This window comes from Myzus persicae, unplaced genomic scaffold (assembly GCF_001856785.1).
Source record: "Myzus persicae strain clone G006 unplaced genomic scaffold, MPER_G0061.0, whole genome shotgun sequence".
In the NCBI taxonomy this organism is placed as follows: domain Eukaryota; kingdom Metazoa; phylum Arthropoda; class Insecta; order Hemiptera; family Aphididae; genus Myzus; species Myzus persicae.
Window position 1 is genome coordinate 146,366 of NW_019102538.1, and position 27,253 is coordinate 173,618.

General features: G+C 36.5%; 1 protein-coding gene across 8 annotated transcripts in view; it reads right to left on the reverse strand.

Moving 5' to 3' along the window:
* Positions 1 to 27,253, reverse strand: part of LOC111032473 (protein grainyhead-like) — a 94,006-nt gene continuing 66,753 nt past the window's right edge. For 3 of the 8 annotated variants that reach the window (XM_022312829.1, XM_022312822.1, XM_022312830.1), the window contains 12 exons: positions 23,285 to 24,296; positions 22,691 to 22,833; positions 21,768 to 21,930; positions 15,910 to 16,021; positions 9,867 to 9,961; positions 9,229 to 9,285; positions 8,129 to 8,227; positions 4,145 to 4,324; positions 3,832 to 4,022; positions 3,022 to 3,235; positions 1,473 to 1,537; positions 1 to 933 (listed from right to left, as the gene is read on the reverse strand). In XM_022312829.1, coding sequence (XP_022168521.1) covers positions 801 to 933; positions 1,473 to 1,537; positions 3,022 to 3,235; positions 3,832 to 4,022; positions 4,145 to 4,324; positions 8,129 to 8,227; positions 9,229 to 9,285; positions 9,867 to 9,961; positions 15,910 to 16,021; positions 21,768 to 21,930; positions 22,691 to 22,833; positions 23,285 to 24,296 — 2,464 coding nt within the window. In that variant the 3' untranslated portion in view covers positions 1 to 800. Of the gene's footprint in view, positions 934 to 1,472; positions 1,538 to 2,975; positions 3,236 to 3,831; positions 4,023 to 4,144; positions 4,325 to 8,128; positions 8,228 to 9,228; positions 9,286 to 9,866; positions 9,962 to 15,909; positions 16,022 to 21,767; positions 21,931 to 22,690; positions 22,834 to 23,284; positions 24,297 to 27,253 lie in introns of those variants that run through there. The other 5 variants (XM_022312824.1, XM_022312828.1, XM_022312826.1 and 2 more) reach the window with 5 other exon arrangements.

The window sequence follows — 27,253 nt, forward strand, 5'->3', positions numbered from 1 at the left end:
TTTTGATCTACGTTTACTTATAATAATAATAGTATCCTCGTCCCTCGATAAAAAAAAAAAAATAAACAAAACAAAAAGATATACCATTGACAACGTTTTATGAGCAAAAATATAAACGATTAAACAATATTGATAAAATGTATTGTCATGATGATTTAAAACTAAATTGTTCCTCAAATAAAAATTGAGCAAAAGAGTTTGTTTTGAATACTTTACAGTCAAAATTTGTAAATCATAATTGATCAAATTTAAATATATAATGCTATAATACAATTCAAAAGTTAAATAAGTGTAAAACTATTTTTGTGTATCACATTAAATTAATTTTTGATGCCTTCAAAATAGTAATCACTACTTAATAAAAAATATATGTATAGATATAAAATTATTTATCTATATATAAGCTTAATTTATTAGACCATTTAAATAAATCTCTAAAATACTGTTTCATGAAACAACTTAAAAATAAATTGACTGAGCATAAGGCGTGCACAAATTTCAGAACTTTTGTTATATAATAGAGTCATCAATTTAACACTTAAGTACAATAAATATGATGTCATGGATGTTCATATGGCAATTAAACGTAAACATAGTCTATAATATTATAATTATGTACACTGTTTTATCAAGATCTAATCTCTATTTTAAAACTACATAATATTAATGTAATCAACTTGAATAATTTCACATATTTCTTAAACAAAATATGTTGTTGAGTAAAGAAATGAGCATAGCTTGGTAAATTGATAGGAATTTTTAAGGTTTTTTTTTCATTTTAAAAACAATATGATTGGTTGTTAGTGGTCCATAAATTCAATCAGTATAATATCAAGCAAGTTCTCATTTTCTTCGGCATGTCTGACTTCCAATAGAAATGAATCTTCATTACAATAATATTTGAGCATATCATTATCAATTTTGGCCGTAATCCTATAAACAAAAAAAAATTAATAATCAAAACTAGGATTATCAACTAGTTTTTAAAACTAATATTATGTTTAATATTTGTATACAATATTGGTTATGTGTTATCATAATAATATTTGTATTTAATTTTGTATTTGAATGCAATTTTATGATGGATATAATATGAGCATTCACAGAAATGTATCTTGATTAGTTAGTCAATTAATATGAGAGAATTTTGAAAACGTTAGCCGGGACACGGTATTTCAAAAACTCAGTATTTTAAGGTTCACCTATTGGTTCTACACTGCAGAAGAACTTCCACAGACCCAAGTTTCAGAAAATTAATTTTAAATTTGGTTATTTTCACATAATATAGGTAAATAAGAGCTTTATGAACTCGAAAGTAAATTAGTTGCTAAAGCGGTGTTGTTAAGAATTGTTAAATTATAAAATGTATTTTCAGGAAAGCAATATGTCTGTCAACATTGACCCAGTATCTTTAAAAATTGGAAAAGCATTTAAATAGAACTTATAAAAAAAAATCAAACGTTTCCACTTACCCTTTTTTGTTTTTTCGATACATGTTACTAATGCTGGAAGCAGAAATTTTGTACTTAGCCTCAATCTGGAAAAATAATGGGAAATAAAAATTAACATGGAGTATGTATATACTCCTAAGTTAAAAAAAAAGTAAAAAGTAAAAATGGACAAACATCTCTAGTATTTTTTTTCCTCAGTTTTTCAATTTTAAGTTATATTTTGATTTGAAAGTTTAAATTTGTATAGTATATAAAAATAATCGTGATGGTTTGGACGAAAAAGGATCACTGGAAAATTATGTTAGTAGCCATGCAAAGCGGGTAAGAACATACTTAAGAGATAAAAAGATGTACCACTTACCAGAGAGAAGGTGAAAATATCCGAGAATAAGCCATGCTGCATTAAAAAAACAAGCAATATGACATATAATGAGAATATATTATCATTATGGTTATTTTAATGCTCTAGAAGTAATGGTTATTGTGTTTAGAGTCCGGTGCACGATTTTGACTAAAACATTTTGCACAAAAATGATGGCAGACAAAATGTGTATTTCTAAGCTCTAGTTTATTATAAAAGTTGTGGTTTTAGCGAAAACGTTTGACTACTTTGAGCGATAAATACCACCAACAATTTTCAATACACACCATGGTCTTGTGAAAAAGTGATTAAAAAATAATAATTAGGTGGTTAATATATTGAATAAGTATAGGTATAGGTTTCGAAAATGTTTTAACGAACAATAAAATAAAGCGTGATTAAATTTTTGGTTTTTAAGAAATAAAGACCATAAAGACATAAAGTATACAATATAATATATATATAAATAGACGATAAATCTAATAAAGCTTCACGAATGTATAAGAAAAAATAAAATAAGATCCTTATCATTTTTTTAGTGACAAATGTGTTTAGCAGTTGCGTGTTGGGAGATGGTGAACTGTGTACTGAGCGCAATGAATACATACAGAGAGTCCAGTGTTACATGAAAAGAATAATGCAATTTTCCTTTATAGTAAATTGTAGAAATAATTATCATCATCATTATCTTTATCATGTTTATCGGACGGAAATAATTGTTGTCACTCTGTCTTTGGGGTGTTGGGGACGCGCTAGTGTTTTGGAAAATAACATTATGATGCAGTATTGATAAATTGGTGTAATAAGAGATATAAGAAAGCAAAAATTGTTTTGTTAGACGACAACGTATCGTTATGAGTTGTGTTGGATGAGAGAAGATTGCACCAAAACAGGTGCAGCGGGAATAACAGCGTAGAACGCCATCATCGTTGTAGAGGAATCAGAAGGAAAGGGGTCGGGCGGGCAACGGGAAGACTACGGAAGGAGGCGCGGCGATTGCGATGAGCACAGAATAATATCATCCAAAAGCAGCACGGATATTTTCTCGATTAAAAAATGTAATTAAAATTTAAACGATTATATAATAATATACGTGTACAGTATATATATATATATATATAAATATATATTAAAAAAAAAAAAAAATAATAGAGAATTTATACTTGTTTGTCAATAAGTACTTCAATAATAAATGAAGTCTGTGCTTACAGCATTCAATAGTCCCTGGGTCGTCGGCGGTATGACGTGCAGGGGCGTGTACACGTCCTCGGCGTCCTGCCGCACGTACAGCATCACTCGCTCGTTGATGGGCGGCACCTGCAGCTTTGTTCGCTTGTTGGGCGGACTCGAGAACACCGTACCGTCCGTGGTCAGTCCACTCTGGTCCAGCACTTCTTTCTTCTCGCTGTTGTAATAAGACACGCTGATGTGTAAAAAACATGTCTCATATATATAAATGAATACGCAACCAAACGTTCGCAGGAGTATAAATAGTTAAAATAAAATATTGAGAACAAAATTAAAACGGTGGCAAGTGCCTATAGGTATCTACCACCGCGGCAAACGGGGAGGGGTATTTTAGTCATGTGAATGATATCATAAAATAGTACCAAGGCCGGGACTTATACTGCGCCGCTCGAGCTTTACAATTATTTACAATATGCACTGAATAATTTTTTTTTTATTTGAAACCCTGCAGACGTAACGAAACACGATTTGTTTTGAATCATATTTTCTCAATAAACACGCAAATGTATAAGTCTAGAGCCCTGGCATAGCGTATAGCAACGGATGGAACTATTGGCGTTTGCCAAACCTGCCGATTATCTTTAATCGAACCAAAAACTATAGGTCTTGGAGACTGAGTCTTGGTTTATTAAGTTGGTCAGCTTCATCCATTTCTATACACTCTGTCGTATTGTATAATACATATACCTTAGGGATTCTCACAATATATTACTATTTTTACTAGGTATGTTATTAAAATAATTGGGAAGTATTGATCGTCGTTAAACTCACTTGTGCGTATCCGGCGGGAAGTGATTGTGGAACTTGAGCGTCTGTGTGGTCGTCGTACCGGCAGGCTTATTGGCCACGCCAGAGTGCAACAGGAAAGGCGACGAGTGCTTCAGCGAACCGGGTTCGCCGTTCGACAGACTGGACGTGTCCGTGTCGTGTCCATAGAATCCTTGGAGTTCCATGGACGTCAGCTGAAACGACCGGGAAAATATCGTTAGTATGATGTTTTAAAGTATATTTAGTTTATTTCAAAGCATATTGCCCAAACATTTCCCTTTATTAAAGACACACTTGGGCCCCTTAAAATATTTACCTTGTCAATGTCCTCGGCGGGTGAGAACAGCACAGGCGGCTTGTTGAGGTCGCTCATCGAATAGAACTCGGACCGTTCACACGGCGGGTGATAGAGTTCGTCGATCTTCTTGCGGCCCGTGGCAGTCATTTTCCGTTTGGCCGCCCTCCGCTCTTCGTCTCTTGTCTTCCTTTCGGCTCCCTAAAAACAAAATGGTAACGGTCGTTAATAAATGAAAGCACAAAAAAAAACGCATAAAATTTTATAACGTGATGTACGATTTGTTGGATCGTCCAATTATAATATTAGACAGTAAACATTTCGGAATCGCCGAAATTTGTGCCGTCATTAATTTGTCGCAAACCCGGTAATTTCACATAATATAATATATATTATAAATGGTATACGTACGCCATATATGTATATACCTACAATTTTTATTATTATTAATGCGTTATAATGGCATTTATTATTATATATTCTGGGACCTCGGCGGGTCCAGGCGTTATAAATCCTCAAATAAAAAAAGATTACACGTTCCGAGTGCACCGCCGGGTAATTTAAACGATTATATAATAATAATATATACCTACTATATTTTTTCTCTCCACGGTCAGTAAATCATAAACTGTCGGCCGGCCGGTGTAAGCCAGTAAATCAATAAAACCGTAATTAAACGAATTTTTTTATACCATTCAATTTATGCAGTTTTTTTCTTCCAACAAACGGATGTATAGTATAATTTTATTAATCGGGAAAGTTTTTTTTTTTACACACGGAGGTACCCGCAACTGTCTCACAAGGAAAACTCTGATGGCGTAACATGAATATCATAATTTATGATTTGTTTTCTCTACACACACACACACACACACACGCGCGCGCGTGGAAACTATATAATATTATACATGTATATTTTATATATACACGTTATATGTATCTTTGTAGTTTGTACTCGGGCGACTGAAGCAGCGAGAACGTATTATATATTATTATATACGTATATTGTGAGACATAGGTATAATACTATTATGTATAGGTATCTACATACGAAGGCGATTTGAAAATATTATACCCTGTCATGCGTTCAAATTTATTAGTCGCGCAGGTTATACGGCCGTTGCTGCGTACAACAGTCTCTTAACTGCAGCTCACAATTATAAATTGAACTTTATTTTATTTTTATTTTTTTCGACATCGATAAATAACATGCTATTTATGTTTTCACTACAATATAATATAACATTATATATATATATATATATATACATACACATTGTGTATGTATGCTAGGTATACCTCTACTATTAGTTACGTCTATACACGGGAGTATATGAACAGCCATGTAGGTATAATATTTTTCTCGTGTAGTAATTAAAAAAAAATTATACATACATACACTATTATAATAGGTACCACTGCATGTATGTTATACGACGACCGATAACGGCTTTTTTCGTTCTTTTTATTTCTCGCATATGCATCATGTATCTATCTAGGATTATATTATTTACTAATACCTATATGTTCCCATAAGCCTCCCCCCCACCCCCTTGACGACAACCCACGCAGAAGCGTATTTGAGAACTCGTCAAAAATCGCCTCCTCAAAAAATTATTGCGCGATTTTTACTCTATGCATTAGGCTGGACGAAACCATTCTCGTGGTTATTGAGCAACGACGATGTACTGACATTTGTATTTTTATTATTTTTCCATTCCGATCTAATTAAAAAAACATATTAGGTTCTCCAGCACCATAACACTTTTACGTAACAATATATTAAGGTGACGTCCTAATATATTATATGTTGTTGTATATATTATAGGATTCATTATAGCCGAGCAGCCGAACAGGCTCACCCATATAAATTTAATATAGAATTCAAGGCTGCTATCGGCTCTTTTGATATTATATTATTATATCGTTATTAATGACGACGTCCGACGTTGCGGCAAGCGACAAATAATATTAAAATTCGACCAACGAGAAAAGCACACGGACATTTTAATATTATATTATTGCGCAAGTGTGACGTGTACGCGAACATATTATAGTATATACCATTATGGAAGATACAAGATAAATCTGAAACCGAATTCCAATGGGACACGCACTGGGCACATGTAAGCACGCACATCGATGCTGTTTGCCTGTATTGTGTATAGATGTACATAAAAAAATAAAACCGAAATTCGTATGACGCCGCTGCCGACACTTTCGACATGCGTCTGCTGTTAGTTTTATGGCTTTACAACTAAATTTTAATGACTTTTATTGGAGCTAATGCACCCCGGAGAATCCTATTATTTATAACATGCTATCTCGATGAATAATGTGTCCGTAAGAGTTTTATTTATTATTTTATTCTAATGTGTCGGTCGATAAAATAAAAAAATCTACGGGCGCTTACGAAATGTCGAGAAAATTCATTAGGCAACCGATGAAAAAATAACATTATATTATCTCTAATCTACACGAATATAGTACATATTATAATAAACGGACGTGGAATCGGACAACGCAATATCGGTTAACTAGCTCGTGTGTAGTTTTAATCCAAAGATTATTTTCGACGGATCATCGATACACAATATCTCGCTTAATAATAATGTACGTCCGATCGATCTCGCTAACGCACACGATATAATATACTTTATTACTCATATGATTTTATAATGATGTTATCTGCTGCGTGGCTGGCATCGTACGGCACACGGCAGAAAGTACGCTTTGGTCGATAGTTCGCGGGCACGGGCGAGCATTTGCGACAATCGCTCGTATACCTATATAGGTATCTTATGTATTTTATACTCATATTACAATATACTTGGGACAAACGCTCGCGAACTGTACAATGGGCTGGACGGCGATTATTTCTATATACTCTCCGGTGACCGCGTTGAACTTCAAAAACAAAAACACGGTACACACTTGCGCTGTCTCCGGGTACTGTTTCAAATCTGACTTTGAAATCTCTCAGAACGCAGTCTTTTATTTCCTAGGTTTTTTTTTTATTATTATTATTATTATTATTTCCCATTATATACGAACATTAATACCCCGCGGGAATCGAATAAATATATATAGTGTTTTAAATACATCCTTTGTCTGTCTGCGGGGGTCACAACTCACAAGGAATCAAGACACGATACGGCCGAGCGGGCGGCGGTGTTATCAGTCAGCTCGGCAGCACTCCTCGTACGAGCAATGTTTGCCTCCTATATAGGTATCCCGACGAGATTGAAGGAACATGGTATTTTTTTTTTTTTGGACAAAATATTAGAAAACAAGAACACGTTACACGGAGGTTGTTAATTTCGGTGGTCCGACTGCAGCGTTCATATATATTTATATACACACACGTAGAGGAGATGCGTGCAGTAAATTAGAAGCCTCTGACCGTTTGTACATGTATACGACTAGGAAAAAAAATTAAGAAATATATTATACGTGTATAAAAAGACACACATATACCTTCCAGCTGCGTCGTCGTTCATGTCTGATCTACAGGTAAGATACCAGCTAAGAGTTTTGGGGGGACGAAAAAATAAATGACCTCTTCAGCGCTGTTTAATAGACAAGGCGCATAGTTTTCTACGTGTGATGCCATGCACACTATATATACGAGTACATTACACACAAACACATTAACACACACACACACACACACAACCTTATTATAATAAATGTAATATATACATATAGGTATTCTTATATTATTTTACGCGGCTTGTATTTGTAAACGTAAACATATGCATATACGTGTCGTATAATTGCCATAGTGTTCGACCATAAAGCATGTGGCGGCGTACGTATACCCAAGTCATATATAAATATATATTATACATTATATTATTCGGAATGGCAGTGCAAAAATTATGCATAGGTACCTACGTATTTTTTTTTTTATCTCTCCCGTTAGATTAACCGCCACCAAAATGACCAGTCCCGTGAATAGAGAATTAACAATTTGAGAAAAAAATACGATCTAATTAATCTTACCTTATCACAGAAAACTTTGATTTGACAATATCCCCTGTGGTACACAGGTCCGTCTCTCGGTTCTTCGTAGGTGTCGATTTGCAGGTGCAGTGGCAAACCCTGAAAACAAATTCGAAACTGTAGGTATAATATTATATACATATTAAACATTTATCGTACATATTTTATAACTGGCCGATAATAATTTAATTAATTGCAAAAACCCATGTCAATCACAATTATATACGCGAGAATTGCACACGTACCTATCTACCTACCTACATACAATTTATAAGAATATTCTGTTTAATATAGTAATGCATAGTTGTTTTTGCGATATTATACAGATCGAATACCGTTCCAATTAGCCCAAGGTAGTAGTGACTGTGCAATAATTAAATCGAGATAGACGCAAAAGCAAATCCCGTGAGCAGAGCGTTTATTCGAGAGAAAATAATAATTACTATATTCATTTATATTTATTATATTTTATACATAAACCTAATAATATCGCGTGTATACATATATGCACCAAGCAAATTGGTTTCATCGGTATGTTCTGCTTTGCTCTTCTTATTAATTATCTGAGGTGTAATTGTATAATAATAGTATAATGTAACTGTTAATTTAATATTCAGGATTACCTGTGGAGTTTTTATTAGCATATGCGATTTTGCGCTTGTATAGTTGTATCTACAACACCGCAGCACTGTTCGTTATATACATTTATTATTCGGTATTTTATTTTGTTGTATTATTTTAAAACAGTGATCGGTTTAGTGTAACGCTAATTATTATTCTTATAAATACAGTTGGCCTTGGTTGTACGCGATATCTATTTAAGTAGGTATGGATTTAAGAATATCACAATATAAAATATACCTATTATAGTAATCGCATATTTTAACCAGTGTATTTCGTCTGGCCGAGGGGTCCAATGGACCGAGCATAAACAGAAACCTCCGAGACTCCAATTAAGACGTTCCCCGCCGCCCCCGTAGAGAGAAGAAAACAGCGTGAGTTCGTTTTTAATAGTTTATTTTTCTGTTTAATTTTATTATCGTTTCGAAAAGGGGGAACGCTCTCGCGTGCGTTGAGTAATAAAATATACAGAAACTCACCTTTACGCCTTTTTGGCTGCTGAAATCCGTACTCAGACATTGCACGGCGACGTTGATCTGAAATAGAAAGAAAAAAATTTATATTATTTATATTTAATAAAAAAAAAACTTGTGCATATATTATAATTTATAATACACCGTGTGATTATATTTGATTGGACCTGGAAGCCGCGGGTAATCCGGATTATTGTGTGTAAATTTCGATTTCAAAATCGCTCGCCGTGTGGCATCTCCGAATGGGTTTTTTAACCTCGTTTAGCACACACACAAACGGCCCTCGGGCGATTTGTTTTTTTTCTCTCTCTAAGATATTGAGACTAGCACAAGCCGGGAGTTCAGCAATATATTATATTATATATATAATATAAAATAATCTCTTTTCGTTTCACTTCTCCGCGGCTACTACGTGATGTAGATATTAATTACCATTATTAAAAGATAAATACGCGGCGCGATTTCCTTAGAAGAAAAAAATACCGGTCATTAAATGCGTAGACGGTTAGGAATTCGGACGACAGGTTAAAAAACAGATAAAATTGTTCTCGTTACTCTTTAATTATTGTCTCCTATATATGTACGATATACTTGTGTATGCGTCTCGTACGCTCATGTGCATCAAAAACAATCATGAAACTTACCTTTGCCGGACTCTCCAGAGGGTTCCAATAAATGGCGATGGCGTTGTGTGATACTTCTTCGATGCATCCCACCAGGCCGGCACTGTTTTTCGTGTCTGTAAAAATAAATAAAATCACCATTAAACTTATTACTATTGCAATATGTATCGTTTTATAATGGTATAAAAGCAATTTATATACGAAAAACAAAATAATAAAATTAACGGAAATTTATAAACGGACGGACTGTATAAATTTAAACACGTGCGTGGCGTGGAATTTGCTTCAGTATACCATAAATTCAAATTTCGTATTTTTTTTTTTCGTTTCTTTGCTCGGCACCACGCCAAGTAATTTAAATCTATCCTTAACGATGTAAACTCCTCTCGCGCAGCACTGGTGAATTACAGTAATCCTCCAAGTTCTGACCAGCAGCAAAACACACAAAAACCGCACATGGCAAATAATATTGAACATTGATTATAGGTGAATTAATTGTACAGCCAATACAAATCAATCGAATGATTAAAAATAAATTGTATACCTATGTACAGGTGATATGTGAAAATTGATTTAGTATACGGCGGCGTGAGAAGAGTGTAACACCTTCTGTGCACATAATATTATATCATCGTTAATGTAGCTGAAGCTGTGCGGCGAGATGTTGCACGGAGAACTGGATTGGATATCGCACCGTGCAGCGGCACAACATCGTCGGAGGCGGTTTCGATTTTTATGAATGAAGTGGCGCTCGTATAATAATAATAATAGCAGTACTACAATAGTAACTAGCTATACGTCAAAGATATAATATAACTTGATTTCAATAACAGGTCCCGACGCTACTACCGACTATTTATGTATATATATATATTATGCGCTACGACGACGAGTAGCATCTACTTAAGCGGGTAAATATATATATTATTATGTGTGTGCAGCTGAGGAAGAGGAACCTGATTGTATATTATATATATAGCCAGTGGCCTTTGCTCCGTGCGACTGCATTGGTGTACACTGCACCACTGCACGCGGTTGAAGAACAAATGGGTCAGTGCAGCGTTCGTTATCAGGTTTTTCCGGTCCCGCCGACACGCGTTGTAATAATATAATATATACACACCTGTAGACACCCGCCCACGCGTTGTGCAGTATATTTACTATTTACGAATCGTAAGAACGCCGACTAACCGGAAATCAGAGTCGATTATTTTCTGGGCTTCCATCAGCCCCCCCCATCCCCACACACACAAGTACCAATTTCGGCCGAGCACGTGTCACAGTGTTATAAATTACACGCAGGTTAGTGGTAAGTTTACGATGAAAACCAATAAATACACATATGAATCGACCTAGAGGAGACGTGCTTTTACGTATTATTATTATTATATCTAATCTTAACGCATTTCAAATATGAGATTATTATAATAATATCATGACAACATTGTTTAGTACACGAATCATATTAAACCTGATGCTCGATTAACATAAGCGGTCGTCGAAACGATTTCGGGAAAGAGCGCAAATAAACAAAGAGAGAAATGCCATACGATGTACATAATATTATCATTATAGTAATAAATGAATATATATTATATTGTACCATGTAAGACGACGACGGAAAACAAATGAGATTCACTATTATATGGACGACGATGCGCTCACACGGGCTGGCCGATATCCAATTATAATACCTAATGAGAAACGACACGTCACTTGACTCTATCGGCGAATTTGCATATTGTATACCTGACAGATGTCTCGAAACAGAATCCCGACTATAAGGCACATATTTTTATATATATTATATAATACAAGACGTGTTGTTTTTGGTTTTATGTGAATTATATGGGTTTTTTCGTGTTTTTTTTTTTGCAAGTTTGTCAGATATCGTCTAAAAGCAATGTCGTGTATATTATTTAGTAAAGGCATTATATAGACACACGAGCTCGTGCTATACATGTGAGTGTTGTAGACGCACGCGACTTAATTTTTTACTACGATAGACGTATTATATTTGTGAAGGGAGAATTTACATAAATTAGTAAAACTAAAAAAAAGTATACACGAGCAGTGGGTATATATAATACACATAAAATGTAAATCTTTTTAAACGCCATAGCCCCCTCGTCTCTTTCTCCTGTAACTGGCAACCATCCGTTTCTCATCGTGCGCGCCCGCATTATTATTAATACTGGATCGAACTAATCCTTATTTGTATACGATTTGGGTCAGTGTATACGCGTGTGTCTAAAATGGAAATAAAAAAAAATAATAATAATAATTACAGGCTACTAGAGAGAGTCCAGTGCTCACGATTTCCTCGAAGCGAAACAGTGGTACCCCCTCCCCCATGTCAAAAAAAAAAACATTTTCTTACACCCAACGCATTGAAATATTAATGCAGCCTCCGCACAACCTAAGGGTTATCTCGGTATGGTTTAATATAGACCCGAACAGATCGCGGCTGTATAATAACCAGTTTAAAAGCGCTATTACTATAAATAATGGAGTTCTGATGATTATGATTACACGCATACATATTATTTACCCCACCCTCTTTTTTTTCGGGACCGTGCGAATTTATGCCGGTTAATTACGAGTTACGACGTTACGCGTTTCATTATAAAAATGATATCTTAAAGATATACGAGCTCGCCACTAGAATTTTTATAAACATACAAATTTATTTAAAAAAAAAATAATGTAATATACATATACCTATGTATAATTTTAGGTATAAGAATATACGATATCAGGATGACGGGTTCGGCTCATACGCGTGGGGTTGTCGAATATAATACTGAAAAATAATATAATATATCGGTACATTACAAAACGCGGCCGAGGTGAATTTTGAAAATACAATAAACTATAACTAAAAACATGTATGTGTGTAAAAAAAAAATAATAAATAAATAATAAAAATAAAATAAACGAGAACAATCCGAAGAAAAACGCGAAACAATGGGACATTCGTACACGCTCACGTGATACAGGAGGATGAAAAAATTTACGATCTCGAAAACACAGTAGGCCATTGTTGTTGGTTTTTGTTTTTCAGTTTCCGTAAGTGTCGTGGACAAAAACTATAAATATCATCCAAAGAGAACAATGTAGATTTTAGTGTGCGCACGCGATTTTTTTTTACTTACGAAAAATACATCGTGACGAGTTTTCTAAAAAAAAAAACCCAAATTGAAGATAGCAAACCGATAACGTCAATTAGGGAAATGCTTCTTCGTCGGTGTTATTTAATTTATTTTCGTCGGTCGTATTTCACATCGCGGGATACATTTTATACATATTATATTTTTTTCGTTTATATAAATTATTATATTATATAAGGTTCACCGATCGATGTTGACCTCAGAACGGAGGTAATATATTTTCGAGTGTTTTTAAGCTTGACTACACGCAGACCCGACTACGCTGCAGTGTTTGACATCAGAATCCATTAGAATAATAATTATTGGTCGTTGCGGGAACACAGATGGAAAAAATATCACATTAAGATAATAATATATGAATATAGGTATAATGTGTACGGAGGAAAAAAGTGATGTAATTAAAACACGGCTGACTTGAATATATATATAAAGGAGATTTAGACTTCAGATTCTATATGTATTATATAACAACGTCCTTCCACTCTTTCATCTTAATTAACTATACATATTTAATTCTGACGGTATAATGTGAACGACGATAATTTTATACGAAAAAGTGTACCATGTGCATGTTTATTATAATATATTATAATAATAATTGGATAATCTACGGATCGATAAAACCGACTACAATGGAACCTAGCTCCATAGATATCCCTGGCGAGTGGCGAGAGAGACGGCACGCAGTCGTCGGAATTAATTTATCTGATTTTTTCACAATTTTTTTTTTTCAAGTAATATCCTATGGTATACATTATACGCGTGTAAAACGACATTCCGATTGCGCGTATTCCACCGACGGATTGCAATTCACGTACACAGCGCGGCGATGTGTGACCATTTTCGGATTCTGTGTGTGACAAATACGGATGGAAACGATTTTTTTCTCCGACTGCGCCGACGGAAACGGAATAGGGAAGTCGCATTTTTGTATGCGCAGCTTTACGCCGTCCGCCGTATAAGAGCAGAGGGAAATATATACGAGACGCTTTTAAGGGAACGAACAATTAATATAAGGCTTAAAAGGTCAATACAGTAGTGTTTTAAAAAATACAAGTTGTACAAATAAAGGGAGTTGAACCACAGGCACTATATAAACATTCAGGTACCTAGTACCTACATAATAATATAATATACACACGTGACACATATCGTTGCATCATTCAACCGACGATTTCAAATAGAAATCTTTTATACATCATATGCTTAGCGATGATATAAACATGCGATATTGTAGGATATGTAATATTCATATTATACTACGATATGATATTCATTAATATTATACGGTCAATACGGTCCAGCTGCGTATCGGTAATGTGGTCGTACAATATACTTTATTAGGTTTTACCGAATGTAAATTTGTATTCGCAAAACTCGGTGGACTTTTATGCGTGTACCTATATATAGAGTCAAAGTGTACGAGTACGTGGATATTATAATATTAAATGGCGGCGGTGTGTAATGGTTCGACGGAAAACAAAAAAAAAATCATTGAACTAAAAAATGCGCAAATACCTATATAGTAGGCACTATAGGTATATAAATTTATAATAATAAACACATATTCATATACACAGGTAGTCGATAACAGGTTTGAAATCCTTGGCAATTGCGATATAGACGTATATCATTCGAAATGTCCCATTATATATTATATCGTATATATAGGTAAAAGCGTATGGCGACTGGCGAGAGACCCTGATGGCGCGAAAAAAATAACGTACGACCGAGCGTTAAATGGAATCGTCATTTTATTATTCGTTCGGGCTATAATCGCTGGGCGGCACGTCGTTTTAAACGTACCATAAATAACGCATATGATGACGATTTATTTATAATATTGTATAGGTACGATTTGAAGAGAAAAAAAAACTTCTTTAACGTCGAAAACATCGTCGGAAACGTATATACGTATCTACTATACTACGCCTCGACTGCTACACAAACGCACTCGGAAAATGAGGGGGGGGGGAGAAATATTACAGACACACACACACTCGACGGTGCTTACACTTTACTCCACCGTGTCATACAGGCACTAATCATATGCGCGTACAAGACAAAATCACACACGCACGCACGCGCGAAGTAACGAATCGTGTTCGTCGAAGTATATAATCTCTCGAGTATAGGTGTGTGTGTGCACATACGTATAGATTATACGAGTGTGCCCACACGTTATCCTCGCCGGCCATCACTGCCGCCGCTCGTAGTTTTTCTACACGTACCTCTATAATACACACACATGCACACGAAATGGCCCATCGAGTATCCCGCGGATTAAAACCGTCTTATACCTACCCAACGACGCTCGCTCGGACCACGTCAATAATAATAATTATTGTTATAATATTTTTACCGCCACGGTGAGATGAATAAATGACAATCGTTATTAACTACCGATACTATGTGTAGGATATATATACGATGTACGTATATGGTCGAGAAACGACACGTAATGGGAAACGGATACATATAATAATATTATTATTATTATAGTCTCGGCGCAATCCGTTTTTTTCGACTCTCTGTCTCTCTCGTCTCCGTCTCGGCCACGAGTGGCTGGAGAAACTTGTCAACCCGACGTCGCACGAATTGTAACACGAGAACGCGGATTGCGGTACACGGTCCGTTGATTTCTCAGCAACGCGCGTCTTTCCATTAAAGTATTAACGTTTACAGCGGCGGTGTAGGATTTCAACGTATCAGTTCTTCGAGAGGGGAATCGAAAGCGAACGCCGTACGAACAAAAAAATTAAGCGACTTGAAATTTTCAGAGTTTTTTTTTCTGTTCAACCGAGCACGAGGAGTACAGTCAGCCGTGTCGTTTTCCCAACGTATACATTCGCTAGGAAATTAAAAATAGACTATATCATATATGCGCGACTTACCGGCGTCGAGTATTCGTTGTTTGACGCTGTGCTGTCTGCCGTGCCAAAATTGCCACGCTTTGATCTCGTCATCCGGACTCTTCTCCTCTCTGAACATCAGCATGACCACGCTCTGCAAGTGCAACAAAAAAAATTTCGTCAGACAAATGTGACTCATTTTATACGCACGCGACAACACTCGATCGCTCCAATGAGTCATAATATTATACAATTTATGGGTAGATAATAAAATATATATGACTAATATAATTATAATGTATTATATACAAACTATTATCATATTATATAGTAATCCATAACATATTATAATGGTTTATCTCCTGGCCTTTTTTTTTATACATGTATTTTATAAATGTTTGAGTGAAAAAAACTAACAAAATATAAGTAACTCGACTACACTTAATATCGGACGTTCGCATGTTTTGATATAATTTACTGTTATTACCTTCGGATTCCCGATGAAATTAAATGACTACATGGCCGGTAGTATTATACCAAGAAAAACACATGCGTGTTTTGCTGGCCACAAGACGCGCTATTAATTTTTAATCTCCGGACCATTTTAGAAGCTGGTAGTTTTTTTCGTATATATAGTTTCTATGGAAAAGCAATAAAAACACACGGGCATTATGTGTGTGTGTATAAAAAAAAAAATACGTATAAAAAACGAATGAGTAAAATAAAATCGTTCGAATTAATTGAACAGAGCAATCTATGGGTAATAACAATCAGTAATGAGATTCGGTATACGTGTGTTATTTTTACAATCATGGCCTTGAGAAAACGTGGGTTAGGTTCTAACAACGTCGTTGTGCTCTGTACAAGTTATAATTTTTATTTTATATTTGTGTGTTTCACTCTATACAGCGAGAAGTGAGTTGTGAGTGTGCTTTTAGCCCGCTGTGTATGCGCACTCCACGTACAATTTCAATAACAATAATCAACAGTAGGTATAACATCGTACACCACCTGCCAAGTATTTATGTATACCTACATCAGAAGAGAGCAGAGAGAGACTTAAAATGTCCGACGAGTACGTGGATTATTATTATTTATTATTATATTGTTCCCCCAATTATAACTTCTTACCCACTCGATAATATTACATTATCGGATCAAAAATGTCGACCGATCAACTTGACAGTCGACGTAATATATGTATAAAAAAGTCATGCGTATAAACTAAGGTTGAAAATTGTCTTGAAAAGAACAAAAGTAATTATCTACTTGGAAAAATAATGTATACAACGACTACAACGCTTATAGGCACACATATTTCATAAAAAAATCCGAGAGGACAAAGCCTCAAATTTCACACGATAAAAATGTAATTTTTGTATAATAGCTTCTGTCTGTAAGCTTCGGGGCAATAAAAAGGTATAAGTACAAGGAATATTCAAATTATTATTTCTCATTCGATCGTCTTTACATACAAATACCTATAAGTACGCATGCATAGTATTGCGGCGTATATATAATTTATAGGATATAACCGTAGTAGAATGAGAAGAAAAAAATATGAAATGTGTTACGGACGAAGCCGCCGCTTTGGAATATGCATATATTATGTGCGCGACACCGATCTGACAGATACGAAAAAGAGATAATTTCCATCGGAATCCGCTGCTGCAACGACGATCCAGCGGAAAAATAAAAGATAAATTCGTAAGACAGGTGTCCCGTGAGAACTGCAGTGCGCGCATAATACATTATCCGTTTGTGTATGTATGTGTGTGTGTGTGTGTGTGAGTGGAGAAGGCATCATGAAATCCAATATAGCTGTGAGTTGACAATTGACCCTAAGAATACGATATGTTCATCCAATGTTATAAACGCATAAAAAAGTAATAATATAATATATATATATACGTGTGTATGTATAAAGAAGAAAAAAAACATTATATATTCAACGCCGTCGCCTAATCTCACAAAACAAGAATTTCCTTTTAGAGTCGTCTTCATGTGTGTGTATGTGTGTGTATAAAGAGCGAAATCGTTGATGTGTGGTAGTTGTGCCTATATTATAAGTGTATGGTAACTGAGTGGAGATTTTAACGCCCGTCAAGTTTCGTTTTCGTTATTGCCTCCTTTACCCTTTATCTTCCTTCACCGAAGAATATATTTCATTACAGTATATTATAATATACTGTGTTTTCAATGTGTTTTTTTTATGAGTATTTTTTCTCAAAATATATTCCTTATTGCTTTTATGTCTGCATAGTGTATACACTATACAATACGAAGCATATTATGCTGTACTCCGGCGAGAGTGTATATTATAATAATACATAATAATACATCACTCGACCGTGCAGAATCGAATTTTTTAGATAATAAGCACAAACTACTCGTCGCAGTCGACTATACACAGGTGCGAAACTGCTGCACCGCCAAGCGCGTAGGAGTCGAAAATTCATATGCGGTCCACCACTTAAGCTGCATCGTGTTTCTCAGTTATATATATATTATATCGCTACACGTGAGTCGTCCGATTTACCCGCCCCCGCGGCATGCAAGCTGGCAAAAAAAATGAAAAACAGTGCACACAGAGGCACACCCGGTGTTTAAACATCCCCTCCCCCCTTAATCATCAACCCGGACAATGGCGGTCTGCAAACCGTTTCCGCCGTACATATTTACCAGATATCAATATATACATTATACATATATACAATATACATATTATATGTGGATCTGGGCGGGAGGCATACCACCATACCACGGTAGTGGAACTTATGAATTATTGAATCGCCGACTGTCGCAGCGGATTTCAGAGTTATTACCAATCTGTCTGGGACTATTATACTCGTATTACCATTTTATAAATACACAGCGCATTACATATAGGTATGTACATGGCGGCGGATTGTGCGTTTTTATATTTTATTCCTCGGACAAATTCTATAAATCATTGGGCCGTCAGTTGACTTCTGCGGCGTACAATCGCCGCTACCTACGGGGCAATAGCTATTTATATATATATATATATATATATATGTATATAAGTATAGGTATCTACTTTATCAGTCGGACATACATACAGCACGCGTACTTGTACAGCTGTGTACACATACAATATACATACACGTGTACACGCGCGCAGTCGAACTTACCGAATCGGACATTATATGATGTAGCGCACCACAGACGTTCCCCCCGCAGGTGGATGTATAATTATATGGACTTCAGTGAGACCATATTTATATGCATACAAGATTCAACAGCAATCTACTCATATCGGAAATGGCTACATGTGGATATCAATTACATTAAAACATATAGAATTATTATTAAATTATTGCCGATGGTGGGGTGAGGTGAGGATGATTTATGTATCGCGGCGAACGCAAGCCATTCCCACTGTGCACTTATACATTATTTACCCGGGGTACAAGTATCGGGTGCATATATAGAGGAAATAACGACGGCAGTGTTTTTGGATTGAATCAATAAGTGCATTACGAAAAGAGAGCTTTAGAGGTCACGATTCACTATAAAAAAAAAATACGTTCTAAAATAAATCCTTCCACGGTAGTCATAAAACACAATATATTATAATTTGGTGCAAAGAAATAAACGATAATTTATTATACTCGATCAGGCGGCCAAACCATAATTATTTCCGCGAGTGGGCATCAGGCGTTATCCTCATATATATATATAATACACCGACATCGGGCTCTTCGGTGATGAATTCGCCGTCAAACGATGACCGCAGAGATCGCGTTTTACATAGTATGCAAATTTATACGTCATATACATAATGGAGGGCTCCATTATAGTATATTATTGCAAGTGTGTGTGTGCTCGCGCAAATGCGTAAACACGTCCCAACCATCGGAATTAATATATATTATACATGCTATATAATATATACATTCGAACACAAACACACACACACACACACACACACACACACACACAGACCGATTGTAACAAGTGCGATTACGTCTTAAGTATAGGCTATATCGCTATTAAGTCGTAATTTTAAATGGAAACGGGGCTCGAAGAGGTCGGCGGGGGTAAGGCAGTATAAGTCAGCACACGGCCGGCAGTCGAGACGTCAGAAGTGTGCAGCGAGTGAAGTAAAAAAAAAAAAAGACTGAATGCTCTTATATAGATGAAAATCTCGACTAGATATATATTATATATAGGAGACAAGAGCGTAGGTAGGCCAGTGCGTACGGTCGGCGGCAGGCGATCATTACAAGAAGACGGTCCAATTACTTTCTTTCGAACGAAAAAAATATACATACATATACAGTCGTCTATTTATGTATATGGAATATGTATATAATATAATAACACGTTAAGTGCCCAAAACCATGCTCTCCAGATACTGGTCATCGACCCGCCGCCTCACCGTCCCGCGTGCGTGTGTGTGTGTTGTACCCACCTCCTCTTCCTCAGTTCCTCCTGAATATACCAATCACAACAACACAATCTACCCTGCAACCATTTAGCTCATATATATATATTCATAGATATAAATAGATATACACACTCACACACACACACACACGCGCGTCTAATAATCACCTTGAGCGAGATTTTACCCATTGACCGTTGCCGGAAGATAAATATATTATTATATATTATCTTTAGTGCCTCGACATATTATATATATGAATATAAATATGGACCGCCGATTGGCGCTATTATTATTATGATTATCCACACACGGTCTACTCGCATGTATACATATAATATAGTGGTGCTGCGGCGTGCGTGTTAGGAGCGGTTAAACACATATGATAATACATGTTATAATAATAACGAAAAATGCGTCCTACAAACGGACAGTTTTTTCCAACGATTTTTCTCTATCACTGAGAAAACACAAACACGACAGTCACTGGGTTACCACCTCTGCTCTAGACCAAAAAAAAAATACAAACTTTTCCACCTCAAAGCAAACTCCATCCCATCCCTACACCCTACAGACCATAAGAAGTTATAGCCGCCATAGTTTATAGACACACGCAGCTCATACTATATCCCTATAAATTATAATATGCACATAACGTATTTTATGCAACGGCAGTGGAATTATATTATATAGATAATAAATAGGTCTTTTTTTTCCTTTCGCTCTCTTCGGCGATCGACGACTGCAGGCTCCCCCGTGTAAGATTGTTGGCACATTTGTATAAAGTTACAACAAAAAGGTATATACTTATGTGACATATTATATCGGGCTCAGATATCAACGCAAACGGCCTTAGCTCGATAATATTATATACGCTCAGCGGAACTTTCACGACGTCCACGCCGATTAGCGCCGAGATAGTTCTGATAAATCGACAGGATAAATAATACTTTTTTGTAAATACGTGCTTATAATATGATGTATAATATATCAGCGCTTAATTTACGATCGTTTTTATGTTATTTCGATGAAATCCATTGCAACACGACATGTTTATAAATATACATATATATGTATGAAACACGTGCGGTGGCAACCGATATAACATAATTCAATGTACTATAAGCAATTATAAATTATAATATACTATCGAGCCAATATCTTTGTCGAATATCTATGCAAAAAATATCTTTATACAACAAATCGAGAGACCTGAAAAATGTTGTACTACTTTTATCTATAGTAAATTAAACCATTATCGAGATTCTTAGCTGTACTATTTACAATAACATAAAATTGTGGCCTGCGAACTTATAAATGATATGCCTTTATAATATTGAGTGAAATCAAAAGCATAACATATGAAACTTTAAGAATTTTATCACTCCTTTTTTAGAGTACGTATATAATACATTATAACCCAATCCATGTCTTGGTATAATCACCACCCTAGCAAAATTGATAATATATAATTGTCAAAGCGCCTTACCTTGACTGTTTGACTGGTCAACGGTTTATCCGGGTCTGGTATGTACTCCATGGTAATGCCATAAAACTGGCCTTTGTTAATGTACGTCACCCGGTCGTCTTCACGCCTCTGGTTGGTGGAGATCGGGGATTCCAAATAATAGCGGAATCCATAGTTGGAGAATCTAAATACGACGATTATTTTATAAATTATATTGGTCTATTTCATCAACAATAATAATATCTATTATTTATATCGTATTTTTGTATAGTATACGTACTATACTACATTATACACATGCATACACCTACAATGGCTAAAACTGTTGACTACAGTTTGCTTCGTATGGAAAAAAATTTAACATTTCTAGGGCGTTCTTTATTATTCTTTTAATAATGATGACATTAACAAACAGATATAGTGCCCAAGAGCGGCAGTTTACAATAAAATATTATGTCTCTCAGCCACGCCTAAATATTTTAGGTTGAAAAAAAGAAACACACTAAATTCCCAACAACAGTGGACACTGGACACATCCGGAGGCGTTTGATTAAAATTAGCGTGCAAAGTGGGTCGTCGGATATCTGGCACACGCGGACCGGGGGGCAGACTAAAAGCGTATAAATAAATCTAAAACAGAAAAAAAAATCCACGCGACGGGAAACTGGTTTGAAAATTTTAACGATGTAGACGAAAATGTCGAAGTCTGAATTTATTACCGTATATGTATATATTATTTTCGTATACATACGTTGACAAACGCTCTCTCGGAAACACCGCGGAAAGTATGTTAAATTATAATTAAAAAAAAAAAAAATACCGTCAGAAACAAGTTGCGAAAGTATCTCTACTCCTCCATCGATCATAACTATTTATTTATTTATTTTTGTTTTTTGTCACCGGACTTTCCAATTTTATTTCCCTTAAAAAAAATGTATTCTTACACTTTTGGTATTTGTATCTTGTCCGCATCGTTTTGCCTGCCGAAGTCGTGCCACGGTCTCGACCGTCCTCCGGTGGGCGTCCGTTGTGCTTGGTGTTCGCCCAACATGCTGGGTGTTTGGCACATCTCGTTGTAGTCGAAAGACTATACACAAATTACCAACATTATTAGATATTATATCGTTAAAAATGAAGTTCTTTTGACTCAGGAAAAGTAGCTTTAAGTATTATTAAAAACAAAATGTTTGATCTCGAATCCTTCTGCATTAATTATACGTAGGTATAGTATAAGAAGACTGCGCCCAAAATATTAAAAGAGATAATAATATGTTTTAAAATATTTAATTTTTTTTTTATGTTCTTTACCTGTCAAGTTAATGATAGCAAGACTAAAGAAGTTCAAAGAAAACAGTTTATGTTTTTAGCGAAAAGATAATTTGGTTAACTTAATTGATGGAGATGATGATTTTGATGAAATAGACAGTTATTCTTGGGAGGAGGTTTGCTTTTGAAAAGAATTGTTCCGATATTCTGGGAATCTATACCACTATAATAATGATTGATCGTCACAAGTATAATAGTATACAATAGTGTACCTGTTGGATGGCGTTTTGGTCACGTGGTGTGATGGCGTCTGCGCCGATGCCGCTGTCGGGCGACGGCAGGTCGACGGTGAGCCCGGCGGCTGCGATGACGCCTTTGTTGTGGTACGAGCTTTGTCGGACGTAACGTTCGACGAACGACGCGGTGGCCGCGGCGTTGGACACGGCGCCAGGGTCGGAGGCATCGCCGCCGTAGGAGGACGCGGTCTGCCGGCCACCACCACCAGCAACGATCTGTGAGCCGTATGGACCCGGTTCGGGGCCACCACCGGCGCCGCCAAAGTACTCGCGGTAAGTGTATGGATCGGCGAACGGGGCCCGGCCACCAGACGTGGTGATGTAGCCACCCGGGTTGCCGGCACCACCGCCGCCCGACAGCACGGACGACGTGGTGTACTGCTGGTGCTCGTACGAGTTGGGCGACGGCGTACCGCTGTCGGCGTGCTGTCCCGTCATGGTGGTGAATATGTGAGTGCCGTACATGGGCTTCAAGCCGTCCGGCGTAGCGATTAACTCTATGGCCGGCGGCGGCGGGTTCATCTCGGTGATTAGGGACGACGTGGACGACGGCGTGCCGTTTATCGACCGGCTGTTGTGCTGCGGTGAATGGTGTCCACCACCGTACTCTTCTTTCACGCCGCCCACAGCGTTGTTATTGTTCGCCTGTTGATTATTATTGTTGTTTACGACGTCCACGACCAATTGCTGTTGCTGTTGGTCCTGCTGACCGCCGTTGTTACCGGGCGCGACCAACACCACTTTGGGACGTCCACCGATTGTTTTCAGACCGTCCGCATTGTTGCTGCCCTTGTTTGGTGGTCCGCCACCGCGGTGATGGCTCAGGTCCTCTGGCTCGCGCTTGAGCGGTTGCTGATGCAAGAAAAGTCCCTGCAAATCGCTCAGGTGTCCAGCGCCGATTTCTAGTCCTCCTGGGCCCGTGCCGATAAGTCCGTTGGAAGATTTCAGCTGCGATGGTAAGAGCGAACCATTCGGCGAAGATGTCGTTCTGCGAAGAGACAAAAAAAATTATTAAAAAATGTCATATAAAAATAAATTGCAGTTATAATAAAATACGGTTTTTATTTTCGAAATTATTTCGTTAGTTTTCCATTTAAACTGCCGATTGCGCAAAGCCGTTAAACTCAAAGAAGAAAAAAACATGCAGCTCGTAAAACTATGATCTCGTCTCGTCATCTAGTCGTTGTATTATGCAAATTTAATCGACGCATAGAACATAAATAACCAAAAAAAAAATCAGAATAAAGTCTCGGTCGCTAATTATGACGAGAAATAAAATAAAATCATCGGCCACTATAATAAACATCATATACCTAGCATATTATTATATTATGCGTATAGACGCGACATGGCGGTTATTCGTATTAACGCAAATTATTATTCTGTCGCTTAGAGTTAATAAATATAATATATGCACGCGATCGGTAAAAAAGTATACGAACATTATAATAAAACGATAAATCGTGCTAGTGGACGTTGTGTTGCGTCCCGTCGGATTCCGGGCACTCGTATAAGTACCAGGTCGAAAACATGTTTTTGTTAATTCCGACGTCACTAGAAATTAGAAAGCCCGGACGACCATGCTCCACAATATAATAATATTATAATCAAAGCATGCCGAGAGACCCGGAACCGTGCAGCAACTCTCGCAAATACTAAATCATAATAATATTTTGGTTATTCAATCACGACGCGACACTGTTACCGGTATATTTTTCGATCACGATGTCACTTCAAATTTTACGATTGTGATTACGGTTTAAACATTAATTGTTACGCACTTCGTTGACGGTTAGACATAATATTTTCATTATCTAGTAAACGAGCTTGCGGAGAGGGAGAACGAGCGTAAACGGCGGCGACGAAGAAGAGAGACGGTGACGACGACACACGCGGACCGGCGCGAGATCCCTTCTGTGCAAGCAGGGCTCTAGCCGCCATTCTGGTACATATTTATTATTATTATTACCTAACTACGGGCTGCTCCTACCTGTATACGCACCCAATATCGCGACGTCTCCCGAGAAATTATGCGCACAAACCGGTTTGCGAGATAAGAATTTTTTAGCGCATTGTTAAGGGATACATAATATTAATAATAATAATACATATATAATATAACATTATACGCGTATACAGCGAGTAATATATGTTAACAGCAGGGCCATTGTTACGAAACGTTCATTTAAATATAACTGTAAGGCATTTTTTAATTAATCTTGATAGTATAAATCCGTTGTAATAAAACATATTCCCACACACGCGAGAAGAAGTTCGGGTATACTCTACAACGCCTATATATAATGATATTATACCTATAGAGTAGGTACATAATATATAACCGCACCAAACTGCAGTTGTTGCTGCCGTTGTCGGCTCCTCCTCCGAACAGTGGCCAATTATAATATGATTTACGCGGCGAAGATTTCAATTCAGCGATTTCAACGACGCCCGCGAGTTATTAAAATAATGTTTTTTATTTCAACCGTAAAAAAAAGGCCGCGCCGTTTCGTCTCGTTCACGCGCCTCCTCCGTTATAGGACTCATACGGCCCGCAAAAGGATTGGTGAATTATTATCGAAAATCACGATAAAATAATATAGCCGCGCTAATAATAATAGTTGACCCGCCTGACAGAGGAGGTCATCGAATGTATAATCGCGTTTTAATGTCCGTCTATAGCGAGACGAATTAATTTTTTCAATTGTCTGTATTATTATTATTATATTATTACTACGATATTATAACATCACATTACTATACACAGGATCTCCACCGGGCACGATTATTATTATCAGTATTTTTTTACAGCCAAAGCGGTCTGTTTAACGCGCATAATTTTATACATATTTTATTATTATACATCACGAGTCATGACGATATGATTATTACAAGTGAACGCGATATAAGTACCGTCGACGACGTGTAATGCGTTTTTAAACGCATCGTTTTTCTCGGACGAAACTCGTGCAGCGTTTATCCGTTAACCGCTCGCCTCGTCGGCTACACACACATACAAGTACACAACCCGTCATCATAATAATATAATAATAATATATAGGTACATCTGCACTCAACGAGGTGATTAATAATTAGAGACGGCGCAGGCGGACGAGGTTTCCGCGAGAAATAATAATTACAATGACGTGATGGGTATCGTTTCCCGGACCGAAGATGATTCATACGTATAATATATAATATATCACAGCTACACGCACGAGATCTATACCAACTATATTATTGTGTCCACGTGGGCCCCGTTTTTCGATCGACGTGCAGGTAAATGGAAGTGATGCAGCCTCTTCGATCGATCCGATAGACCCGTCCGAACCCCCGTCGATCCCACTCCCATAATATTATATCGAAATATTATTAATATTATAATATTTGATCGCAACCGTATGGTAACAATGTGGACGATCGTATAATATTATATATAGGTACACGACAACTATATGGACCACTTAATATACTTAGGACGTATAATTTTTTTTCCCACCCATATAAAGTAGCAGCTACTTCTATATATTATTAGTATAGGTACCTATATTATACGCGTATGTATTTTAATTATCATTCTAGTTAATCGATCGACGCGACTACCGGACACTTAATGGTTTTTTAAAAAGCAATAACGCCGTCGTAATAATAATTATAATAATAATCCAATCCCCGTCCCGAAGCTATTTACCAAGATTTTAATAACACGCCGTCACTATTTACATAATATATACGTATATATATATGACGTGTATAATATGGTACCTATATACTTATCGATATCATATACATAAATATAAATTATAATTTATAATAAAGTGGTATAAGGTTTTGCCAAAATCTGATGTACGCGTTGTCACGACGGTTGTTCGGTTGCAGCGTGCACGTGCAACAACTTGCAAGTGGATTTCATTTTAATTAATACCGATGTATGTATTAATGCGA